The sequence below is a fragment of the Dermacentor silvarum genome, chromosome 11 (genome assembly GCF_013339745.2).
Source record: "Dermacentor silvarum isolate Dsil-2018 chromosome 11, BIME_Dsil_1.4, whole genome shotgun sequence".
Classification (NCBI taxonomy): Eukaryota; Metazoa; Arthropoda; class Arachnida; order Ixodida; family Ixodidae; genus Dermacentor; species Dermacentor silvarum.
In genome coordinates, this window is record NC_051164.1 from 40682352 (window position 1) to 40695233 (window position 12882).

At 46.9% G+C, this 12882-nt stretch overlaps 1 protein-coding gene across 1 annotated transcript; it reads right to left on the minus strand.

The window, feature by feature from the left end:
* Positions 1-4548: 4548 nt before the first annotated feature.
* LOC119433963 (uncharacterized) lies at positions 4549-10019 on the minus strand. The gene is made up of 3 exons (XM_037701255.2): positions 9209-10019; positions 8163-9078; positions 4549-5122 (listed from the first exon to the last, which is right to left on the minus strand). Exons 1-3 carry the CDS (start codon positions 10017-10019, stop codon positions 4816-4818), a joined length of 2034 nt encoding a protein of 677 aa, XP_037557183.2. The 3' UTR covers positions 4549-4815.
* Between the last annotated feature and the right edge of the window lie 2863 nt (positions 10020-12882).

The window sequence follows — 12882 nt, forward strand, 5'->3', positions numbered from 1 at the left end:
GAAAATCTTCCAGCCGATATGGTCTTTTTGCCAGATCACCGTGCAAAAACACACACTGCTGCATGCTCTCTCCCGAAGGCAATATCGGGAGCAGAATCCTGTAATCCGAGGGTGCAGTAGAAAAACTGTGACCGCGGCCAGCAGCGGCCGCCGAAGCACCTCGCACGGAGCGAGCCATCACACGTCCGTCCTCCTCGAAAGCCGAACGCAGAGTACTACGCCACGAAGCGGGCATGGACAAACGCACCACGATGGCTATAAATACCCAACATTCACGAAAGGCCGCGTTTCTAGCGCGTTTCTAACGCGTTTGTGCTAGCGCGTTACGGCCCGTGTAAGAAGCTGGTGTAAGACGCTGTGGCCTCTCCGCCTTACCTTCAACGCGTTTCGAACGCGCTGCCCAAAGCGGTGGCTAGTCAAGTTCAAGTCGAGGAGCGTTTATGAATACGGGGGGTATACTCTCTCAGCAGTCATGTGATGGCGTCGGCAAACGCGGTGCACGTTCCGGCATGTGTAAATGACTGCGTAAGACGCTGTGGCCGCTCCCCCTTACTAGAGAGTACTGCACGTTTCTAACGCGTTTGTGCTAGCGTCCCCTTAAGCGGGAGATCCGATGATTCCCTCCGGAGCTTCGCGCACTCATCATCATTCACCTCGTGGATCTGCTGTCATTTTTTCATCGTTAGAAGTCCTTTTTGATTATGTGTCTATAAATGAGCATGTGCTATACCTTTCCGGTGATATGAATATCGATATGCGAACCGTGTCACCAGAGCAGACAGAATATGCTTATTTACTTGATTCTTACGCTCTTGTGAATGTAATTAATGTACCAACGCGCGTAACTTGTTCCACTTCCTCTACTTTAGATTTAATTATCACTAACAACGATAAAGGCACTATAACTTCCGGAACTTTGATAACTGACATCAGTGATCATTTTCCAGTGTTTGCTTTTATTGCTAATACCAACCCTAAACATGCATCTAAATCACCAGGCGTATTATTATCGCTGCATTGATTGAAAAGCCCTCGACACCTTTCGTAATGAAATATGTACAGCCGACTTCTCCCATATACTGTCCCTGTCTGATGCAGATGTTGCATACGATGCTCTAATGACTGAGTTACAACACATATATCAAAACAGCTTTCCTTTAAAATGCTGTCACAAACGAAAATCGAGGAAACTGTGGATTACGAACGCCTTATTGAAAAAAATAGAAAAAAGAACGAAACTATATGCGCAATTTGTTAAATCCAAGGATCCCGTGAAATTGTCTCAATATAAGAAATATCGCAATAACTTGAACAAAGAACTACGTCAAGCCAAGTACGAATACTTCAGCTATTCGTTTTCAGATAATTCTAGCACAAACCCTCAGCACCGATGGCATCAACTAGGTAAACTACTTGGACGTCACTACAACAGTGGTCCAAACTGCATTATGAGCGATGGTGCTGTGCTGACAGGGCGCGATCTCTCGAATGCCTTTAACAATTTCTTTGTGAATATCACAAATACACTCTGCTCTCCCATTCATTCGACCAACACGTCAATTCACCAAGCACCAGGAGTCTCGATGTCGATGTTCATGTCCCGTACAACCGAAAATGAAATAATTTCTGTATTCAGAAATCTTAAAAACAGTTGGACTTTAGATATTAACGGTTTTCAAATAAAACCTCTAAAATATGTAATTGATTTGTTAGCTCCAATCTTAACATACATATTCAACCTTTGTCTCAGTAGTGGAGTATTTCCTAAGCAGATGCAGATTGCGAAAGTTATTGTGATACACAAAGGTGGCGATACCTCTGAATTTTCAAATTATAGGCCAATTTCTATTCTACCGGTACTTTCTAAAGGTATAGAGAAAATAATTCACACGAGAATAACTAATTTCTTAGATAAGCATTCCGTTTTGTCGAATGATCAGTTCGGGCTCAGACCAAAAAGATCCACTGAGTTGGCACTTCTCAAGCAAAAGGAACTCATCATAAATGCATTTGAAGACAAGCTCCTTGTCCTCGGAATTTATATTGACTTTTCCAAATCCTTCGATTTAATCAACCATGACTTGCTAGTAAATAAACTAAGCCACTATGGTATAAGGGGCATTCCTAATTTATTGATACGGTCATACCTTCAACATCGTAAACAAATTGTAGCACACAATGATGCTCTGTCTGATGGCCAATACATAAAATCGGGCGTGCCGCAAGGCAGCATCTTAGGCCCTTTGCTGTTTTTAGTTTACTTAAATGATATATTTTACACTAAGCTACCGGTGAACCTTACTGCCTACGCTGATGACCTTACGGTGCTCATTACGGGTAGAAGAGAAAATGACTTATCCTCTACAGGTAATCAGTTTTTGCAATACATGTATCAATGGTCGCAGGAAAATTACCTAAAGGTGAACACAAGCAAAACTAAAGCCATGGTATTTCGAGCGAAAAACAAAGTTGTAAAAGATATTATGCTTAGGTTTGGGGACAACTATTGAAATCGTGCGTAGTATCAAATGTCTGGGAGTAACCTTCTCGGAATCGCTTAATTGGGATGCCCAAATTAATAACATACGATCAAAAATGAACAAAGTGAATGGTGTGCTAAGTCGTCAACGGTATGTACTATCAACAAGAATTAAACTGTTAATCTACAACGCATTCTTAGTTCCAATACTTAACTATTGCCACACTGTCTGGGGCACAAGTACGAAGCAAAATTTATCCAAGATTATTGTTACGCAGAAACGTGCGATAAGGTTGGTTGCTAATATACCATGGTATGCCCACACAGAAAACTATTATTCCGAGTTTAACATAATTCAAGTGCCTAATCTTTATGCCTTCAGGTTAATTCTTATGTACAAGAATGCTATTAGAACAAACAACGCAGATGTGTTGACGCTATTCAACCTTCAAAGCCATGTGCCCATGTACAATGTACGTCGTTGCACGGCTTGGTCTACACCGTTCTGTCGGACTGTGTACCGATTTCAATCAAGCGCCTATAAACTTCCCTGTTACCCCAACAGACTTAACGAAATAACATCTCATTGGAAGAATTATCCAAAAATAAGTTAGTGTTTTGCCGCTCCTGCACTAATGGATGATGTTTCATTCTGTGTTTCTTTTTTTTTTTGCATGTTGCGTTATTGTTTGTTAAATCACACAATGTTAACGCACTAAGGCTGTTCTCAATATTGTACGTATATTTTCTCACTGATCCCTACTGTAAGTATTTTTGCCCTTGTACGTTTGCAAATTCAGAATGTATTCCAATGTTTTCAGTATTCCTCTGCGTTTGTCATAACTAAGCTGTTTCCTCGCCATACTGTCATGTGGGGCGTAATAGGGGTTCTCTCAAGCCGCTGCATGCGGCTTTTACCCTTACGTCCGCTCTCATTCTGTATTCTGTGGAAAGAGAGAAATAAAGATTATTATTATATTATTATTATATTATTATTATAAATAAAGGGATGATTATACAAGAAGTGCAGACTTTTCTGTATCAAAATTTATTGAAAGTCTTTATATAATTTAGGTACACGCCTAAAATTCAGTTCATAAATTCAAAGGCCAGAGGGGAAAGCAAAGAACTTATCGCCGTTTCTATATCCGGGAAATAGGGGCAGGAGAAATATCAATGCGCATTCATTACGCTCACGTTGCGCGGGCGGATGGTGCCAGTTGACGCAATGAGCGGTACCAGCGAGTGGCCGCCGAGAGAACGTACGGACGAGAAGTCGTTGCGCACAGACGAAGCACAGAAAAAAAAGAAAGAAAAAAGGAAAAGCACGAGCCACCCGCCTCACCACTTCGCGTAATACGACAGTTTCACGACAGTGAACAATTCAAGGAATTGGGAATGAACATGCTTGCGACAACTCGAAGGCAATTCGCTTAATTCCAACGACCGCCGCGCCGCCCTAGCGGCCGACAGGGCGCTGTTACTTGAAAGCAGCACCAAGTTGCCTTACGTGCTCTCTCGCAAAAAGCACGTCACGCCCGCGTTTAGATAGTACACCACCCGAGGAGCTCTAGCTCCGAGCTGAATTTTGTTACCGCTTTCAATGCTTGGCACTTCGGGCGAAACTGCCAATATTGATCAGGTTTTTGAAAGGAGACACCCACCAAGAATAAAGGAAACGAACACAAATTGAAGCGTTATCCGAGAAGTTGGCACTTCTGCCGGCACTTTACACTAGCGTTTACAGATTTCGCATGCATTCCAGTTAATGATATTGCCTTAGTCACCATGAAAGAAAGGAATATGGCGGATCTCACTAAAAAATTCAAATTATATAGATCCAACGCACACATCGGAATCTATAAAACAATATGCTCACCCTGTATAATATAGAAGTGGTGTAACCTAAGCAGGATTCGATGAATTTAAACTCGTACATCTCCAAACAGGCAACATAAAACTGACTGCCAACCTTTATTTCAGACAGGACACTCGATAAGTAAAAAAAAAGCACTCTGGTAGCAGTTAAATCGTGTCCTCGCTCATATCGAGGTCGACAGGGTGCAAGTTCCCACGCGGCCACACGCAGCCCTCTGAAATCGACCACATCCCCGAAGTTCTGTTACGCTCATGTCAGAACACGCTTGGTGCACGTCATGAGATACGTCTGCACGTTTTGGCATCTCAAATAGTCCATCACACATCGCGGCGAAGTCATTGCCGACACTGCTCCGACTCGGGGGAAACAGCGTCACGTAAGACCGCGTGTTGTGCACCAGCGTCACCTCTCGGGGTCAGGAGTCAAGAGTGGAAACTCTTGAGCATGCCCTGTGACATCACTGCCTCAAAGACGCCGGCTCGGCAGGCTCCCTGACGTCGCCGAGCATCAGGTAGCGGCGGACAAGCCTCCAGCAGTCGTCGTTGAGGGTGTCCAGTCGAGGACCACCGTCGCGGCTCGGGTCGCACACGACGCCGTCCCGGACGACGCGGGCGAGCCGCATGAAGTCGTGCAGGCCTTCCATGTTCCTCAGCCCACGTCGCACCGTGGCAGAGGCCTCGTCCACGCTGACGGACAGCTGCTCGGCGAGTTCTTCGAGCAGTGCCGCATGGCGCCAGACCCGCTCCAAAGCAATGGCGCAGTGCCTGCAGAAGTTAAACAGGCCTATTTTGTTTAACACTTCCGATAAGCACAGCAGTCATTCGCATCATCATAATCATACCAATCAGCCTATTTCTATGTCCACTGCCCCATGACGAAGGCCTCAACCAGTGAGCAGAATCGGAATTTATTATTAAATGTTCGGCCATATTACAGCTAGTATTTAGTATACAGAAAGTGGTTTCATAGTTAAAGACTGTATCGGGACCTCTTGTACAGAGGTCAACATACTTGTCTAGAACACACTCCTGAGGGTCAAACAGCTACCAAAGCTTAAGCAGACCACCAGGTGGAGAAAAATCAATAGAAAGTGCAAATGTTGTCACGCAACCTCACATACATCCGATTTCGTGCCACATGTCATCTGCAGATATCGCCAGAGCAGTCATGAAAACGTGGTTCGCGCGTTCTAGAGAAGTGTGTTAACCTCTGTACAAGAGCAATTGTGATAGCTAAGAACAATGTGAGAGTTACAGTTATCCCTGTTTTGCGGCACCAAATTGCAAGTTCTACCGTCAAATTTTACCATCTAATTCTCAGCCGTCCTCAACTGCGCTTCTCTTCTTTGGCAGCCATTCTGCAATTCTAATAAAGCCCTGTACCACTACGCTTTGCATGGCCAGCCCTACAACCCTACACGCCCCCCCCCCCCCCCCCCCCCCACCGTCACCAACACAAACGTGGCAGTCGTGACAACTGTGACAACCTCCCCAGATCCAATCTGCAATAACGAAACTATAGCGAATAAAGAACCATAGGACGTAAAATACACCCAAAAATGCGCCGATAAGAGCTGGAACACGACGGTACAGGCTCTGACTCGTAACTCAAGGTTTCATTCCGAAAACAACTTTTAGATTGCTCGGCTAGATTATCTTATGATACACCGGTTGGTTCGGGCCAATACCTTTAGTTGCGAATCAGCGCTTGTGTCGTCGTCGCCTTCTAATACATGTCCGCGTCTTTCGCGCCGTCTTTGACACGAAATCGCACCAACAACCCAACTCAGTCTTGACAAATAAACGATGTGAACTAAACGATGACAAAATAAACAGCAAGAAACAGGCAGAGCCCGCATCGATTATAAATGTCTCATCGCATGACGTAGATGTTGTCAAGTTCTACGAAACCATTTTAAATGTCACGCCTACATTTTGTATACAGCGCTAATTCGAGACTTTGTATGAGCAACCCTAGTCGCGCTGAACAGAGCCATCAGGTAACCCAGCACCCTCCAAAATGAACACGAGTTCTCACAGAACTGCAGAGCGCGCCAGCCCGGTGGCACGTGCAGCTAAATTTTCTAGACCCGCCGAGGTTGCTTAGTGGCTTTCGCGTAGCGCTGCTAACCACGAGGTCGTGGGATCGAATCCCGGCCGAGGCGGCCGCATTTCGACGGGGGCGAAATGCGAGAATGGCCGTGTACCCTGCTTTGGGTGCACGTTAAAAAATATACAATTGGTCGAAATTAATACGGAGTTTTTTCACTACGGCCTGCCTAATAATCATTCATTTAATTAATCATAATCATAACATTTGACTACGGCGTGTCTCAATCAGATTTTGGTTTTGGCATGCAAAAGCCGAAAGTTTATTAATTTTTAATTTTCTAGTTGGCGTCAGACGGTGCCGAAGAATAATATTATACGACAGTCGCCTCTCGGCGACATCTCGTCTATGTTTTTACTTTTTTTAATTATCTTTCGACAATTCGCCCTGAAATTCCCCAGTTACCTTTATCTAGAGCCTGCGGGGAGCGAGCAGCAACGTGCGTTTGTACCGTCTAGTCGAGGTCGATAAGTAGGGACAATTTCGTTTTAAGCAAGCAGTTCCTTATTGCTAGGTCGCTGCTATCGACGTGCGACGAACAACCCACACAGCTGCAATGAGCAATTGGGCAAGAGAAATTGTGATAGTTAAGAACAATTGTGATAGTTCCTGTTATCTGTCTTCGGGAAGCCAATTGGAAGTTCTGGCGGCAAATAGGCCGGGTGAGGCGATAAGTGCCTTCGCGTCACATTCTTGCAACTGCTGAGGTTCGCCTGGTTTAGGGCGGTATTGTTGACTAAGAGAGAGCGGTAACAGCCAGTTGCACAGCGAGGCGCAAAGCACCGTTGACAATTCCACCAATTAACATAATTATTGAGCACAAAAAAACAAGCACAATACGAACTAAATAGTAAAACCTTTCTTTTTCTCTTTTCTTTGTCTGCTTTTTTATTCGTTTACGTGTATGATGTTTCATGACAACGGTGTGTAATAAACAGTTGACGGTAGTGCTGTGCCCGTGACCATCCACCTTTTTTGTTTCGTGCTGTGTTTGTTCTTCGAGCATATTATTATGTCAGTTACGCATCAACTAGGCCCTCAGCAAGTTCTTTCGAGCTATCTATCGACTCTTTCTCAAAGCAGGTCTTCTTGAACCGATGGGCTAAAAAGAATGGAGAAAACGCACTTCTCAGCCTACGACCTCCGCTCTGGAGGCTGTGTTCCAGCAGCCCTCGCAGTCCACCATTTGAACCGTCAACGATTGTTGACGGAGCAACGCACAACCCAATGGCTTCCTGAACACAGTGTCATGTATACAAAAAAAGAGAAAATACTACACAAGTCGCATTTATACGTTTACCCACAGACGCGTGTCATTTATCTACTGTTCCTGTAGCTATCCTTACGGTTCGACCAGATGAGGCGAAGCTGAGTACACAAAACATTAGCCTACAACCCACCTAATGTGGCCATCCTATCACAGATGCATTTTCCATTTGAGAGGTCAATTCAGAGTCTCGTGTAATAATGTTGTGAAAGTTTGACTAAACTGAGTGCGTAGGCACTTACTATTCACGTGTATGGAGTATTCAAAACCAAGAGGCTCCATTTCAGCATCAATATAACCTGGGACATCTTTTTGTTCACTACTCTACAATGTAACTTCAAAAGACAAAGAATCAAGTGCCACTACTTCTAACAACGTTACGCGCATGATTGAACGACCCTCTGTAGAAGTGCGCACAATGCACTCACCTGTCCAGTGCACGTCCTCTGGCGAACTGCGTGGCGCGCGTCACCAGGCCACAGTTTCGACGCGCCGTGTCCCGAACTTTGAAGCCGTCCTGTGCCGATTCCGTGTCCAGTACTCCATTCAGGGTGACGCGGACTAGGTTGTAGTTGTCCGCGATGTCCTTGGAGAAACAGCGAAGGAACGCGCCGACCACGCCCGCCTGTTCCGCGCCGAAGTAGACCGTGCGTATGTTCTGCCTGGACCCGATCACTTGAGCGAGACGCTGGACTTGGTGCTGCTCGAGCACGTCGCCGACGCCGTCTTCCTCGTCACTGTCGTCCGAGTCGATGTCCACGTGCACGCACAGCCCTTTGATGCTCGTGTTGCGAGCGAGTGCTTCTACTATCTCGGTCCACGACGTGTTCATATCGTGCTCCGTGTCACCGTCGTCCGAGTATAGAGCCAGCCGCAGCTTCCGGAGCGACGTGGCAGCTCCGATGTACGCGGCGATGGCTGACACGAGGGCCACGTCCCCCATCCTGATGCTGAAGCGCACGGAGGTAATGTGCGTGAATGTCAGCAACACGCTCGAGAGCCGCGCCAGAACGTTGTCGAAACAGAACATGTCCACGTCCGAGAACGCCTTCGAGTACATCAAGTCCCAGTCGTGGTACACGAAGTAGGTTCCCAGCGAGACCTTATCTTCGGCTCCGCTCTCCTTGAGAGCCTTGCACAAGTCTCGCAAGTTGCGGTGATCTGTGGCGTGTACGGAAATGATCAACTTCTTCAGACTCGGCTTCCTCGAGGCGGTCCAGAAGAAATCGACCCACTGCGCCGAGTTCCAGATGGAGAACGGGAGGCTGAGTTCCTCCAGCGTCTCGTTGGTGGACAACGGCGCGTACCAGAAGTTGTAATCTGTGCTCGGCTGTAAGGATAAAACTGGCGGCAAATACACTACGCTGAAGCTCCGTATAACTGCATTTCCCGTGAAAATCCGCCCTGCCCATTCGGCATTCTCCAGGTCAAACAGGACGTTGTTCAGCCTGACTTTCTTGATGGTCTTGTTTACCAAGGAGGCCTTCGGCCATCCAGTTGAAGCAGTTCCGCCGGCTGAGCTCGTCTGCCGCTACGCTTAGTGTGGTCAACGAGGTGGTGTCTCTGAGGTACTGCGCGAATTGGCCTCGTCCGGCTTCGCATATGACGGAACCGTGCACTGACAGCTCTTTCAGCGTTGAAGCTCCTTTAAGAGAGGCGACGAATGGTTTCGCGGTGCGGCCTGTCATGCATAACTCGGCAATCTTGAGGGTCGTCAGCGATTTGCAGACGCGAAAAACTGTCAACAAAGCAGACGAGACGTCGTCGCGTACCCCGTGGGCTAGACATTCCAATTCTTGCAGGTGCTTCAAGGAACAGAAAACGTCGTCGAGATCCTGCGTGATGACATAAGCTCGGAAGTCGATACTCAGCAACCTAGTGGAAGGGTTGCATTTGAGGGCGTCGCAAATCAGCGCTTCATGAAAGGCGAAGACGCGGTGGTGAATGTGAACGTGTAGCACGCACGAGTGCGTCTTGAGCAACCGGTGAACCAGCGCAACCGCTTGGTTGACGGTCTGTTGCGAGTCGCGCGGTATGTCTGGGTTCATCTCTGCCAAGCTCGCGAGCGAGAGCTGCCCGTATGGTGCGGACAGTTCCCGCAGTTCCAGTTCGGCGTGAAAGAGCAGCTCGTTCAACGTCGAAAGGTTGTCCACAATCTGGCAGGTGCTGCCGGGCGTGGCCGTACAGGGTGGCAGCTGCTCGAAGGCTGCACTCGCGAAAGGAACTTGCGTCGCGTCTCCTCGTTCAGCCAGGATGGGGTCGAAGACAGGGGCTCCAGCTGCCATCTTTGGTTCTTGTGACGTGTCCTGTGTTCAACTTGGTATTTTTCCCTAGTGACCTGCATTAGACAGAGAAGCGACAGAATATTGCTTTCTTTCATCAGAATTTCAGGCGACACGAAGTTTAGAGATGTGATCAGCAAACAATAATTTGTGGTGGTTGATGGCACTTTGTGTAGTACCAAAACGGGCCTGTCTTACCGTAATACAAGGCTTGGTAAGATGGAAAGACTTCGCAGACCATCACCAATATGAGTAACTGGTACAGCTAAGACGACCAGCCCAGACCATACGTACAAGCTCCTAGCTTACCTCCAACGTGAATCGCGTATAAAGCGTGACGTAAAGAAAAGAACAAAGAAACAAACTTGCTGCTACTGGTTAAAAAAACGTACATATCTGTAATTGTCTATTCAAGTGACATATACTCTAAGTGACTTATTTCATAATCATTGATCATGCCATTTCAAACCTAACTGGGCGCTCCGAAACACGTTGCGTTGCATTTACATTTGATATCGGCCAAGCATTCGCACGCCCATCTTCGCATCATGAGACCTGTTTTTGAAGCCCCCTTAAGAGGCTTCGCTGTGAAGTGCAAGAACGAAAAACATGATTGGTCGGCGCTTCGCGCACCAGCTCACCATGACGCCACCGTGACGTCATTCATTTTGGCAGCGTCTTCTCGGATCTTGTTAGCTATTCCTGTTATTCGGTAAAAAAGGCGAAACCAGACTACGTCACATTACAAAGAAACCGGAGACGGGAGAACTCGTGTATCGAGTATGAAGTATCGAGAACTCTGCCAAAGTCGCCCAAATACGAGAAAATACGCTGGAATCTCTTACTTCTTACTGACTTACCAGCGGCGAGGTTTCGGCACGTAAAATCATTAGAAGTAAAATTTGGACCCAGCTTTCTACATTAACAAGTTAATGATCCCAGCCACTTGCCACCAAATTACCGGAAACGTGGCCTTGGGACCAATTTATTATAGCTACCGTGAGCGCTCACGAGACGGATATTTTCGGTTGAATACTACGTTTCATACTGATTCAGCCAACTACAACGGCACTGGTTGATATCTAGTGACGACATCTAGTGACGATATCTAACGACTACGACAGCATGACACCGATGGCATGATGGAGGCATGATTACGAAGGCGCAAGGACAACGAAATGACGTCATTGCGATGACGACTCTGGAATGTAGACGACCCTATGACGGCAGCGGTGGAGTGACAATGGGAAGACGAAACTGGAATGACAACAACAGAATGACGATGACGGAACAACCATGATGGCTGAAGACGACTGTACTATTGATATGCAGTGACCGCAATGACATGGCGGCGATCGAACGAGGATGAAATAACAACGCAATGACGATGACAGAATGAAGATGGCGGAACGATGGCGATGGTGTCACAACCAATGAATGATCGCATTGAGATCAAGGCGATGAAATTACGATGGCGCCATGGTGATGATGGCGGGATTTTTTTAACACGAAAGTGTTTTATGCCGGGGTCCACCAAGACTTCACTGACGTATTTCCGTCACGGAAATACGTCACACGAACATACACGAACATAATACAAAGAAAGAAACCAGAAGAAAAAGTTCCACAAACATGCAAAATTTGGAAATCGAACCCACGACCTCTCGGTCCGCGACGATAGATCGCCGAGCGTTTAACCCATTGCGCCACAAACGCATTTGCAGAGAGCTACACAGACGCGCCTTATATATCTAACACTCCTCCGTGTACCCGCGCTCTTGCTCGGGGCGGTGCCGCCGCCTACGAGCAGAAAGAGAAGTACTGCATTATGACACTAACGCGCACCGACAGTGAACGCTTCGGTGGTCTCAGCACTACGACGCCTCGATGCCAGCATTCGAAGGGACGCTGGCATCAAGAAGCACTACCAACGCGTTCTCGCAGAAGCACTACTAGGTGGCGTTCACCGTACTCAGCACAGCGGAGCGTGGCCTCCGCAATTAGCTCTGAAAATGTTTCTGAAGTTGATCGCGGAGGCTGCAATTACGACGCGCTGTACGCGCTGATTTGACTCGGTGACGATTCAGTTACGTGCTTTGTCTTGCGCGTTGTATTAGTGTGTCAGTTACGTGCTTCGTCTTTCGCGTTGTGCTAGCGTGTGCAGCGTAGTGCAGCTTCCATATGCACGACGGTTGCTCATGGTCATCGACGTTGGTAGTCGTGATGGAGGAGACGTGCCACCAGGCGTCAGCGTGAGTGCATCAACGCCTAAGGGCGCTTTAGCCACAAAACACCAATAGACATTATATATCAATGTGCAACAAACATTACACTACTTCTGTGAAGACACGTTTCACTTTCGTGTTCTATACCGATTCCTATATAAGAGGGATCAACCACATTTTTTTAACGTTACGGGCCCCGTGTCGCAGAAGATCCGGCGTCGGTGTCGGTGTCGGCGTAAGCATCGGCGTCCGTGGCATCGGTGGCGGAGAAATTCATCCCGAACCGGCCCGACCACACAGGCCCTCCGCATGGCGCAAGGGGTTAGTGAACAAAAATTGAATTTCTCAATTCGTCGGAAAAATCGTAAAGTACGACTTAAGTCGTCACCCTTTAAAATGATGTCGTTTTATCAACAAAATAATCATATTTCTTGATAATTTAAGAATCGGCAAACATTCATAATTGTTGTGCAGAAAAAATCGCGTCTCTCCAGTTTTGTTCAAACATTATGTTGTTTTTTATACTTGCCCGCAGACCTCCCTGAAACCGAAACTGACATTTTCTGAAAAGGAAACCTACATTTCGATCATTAAAACAAACTTATCCTTGTGCTCAAATGCGCAGGATACTTTTAGATTAG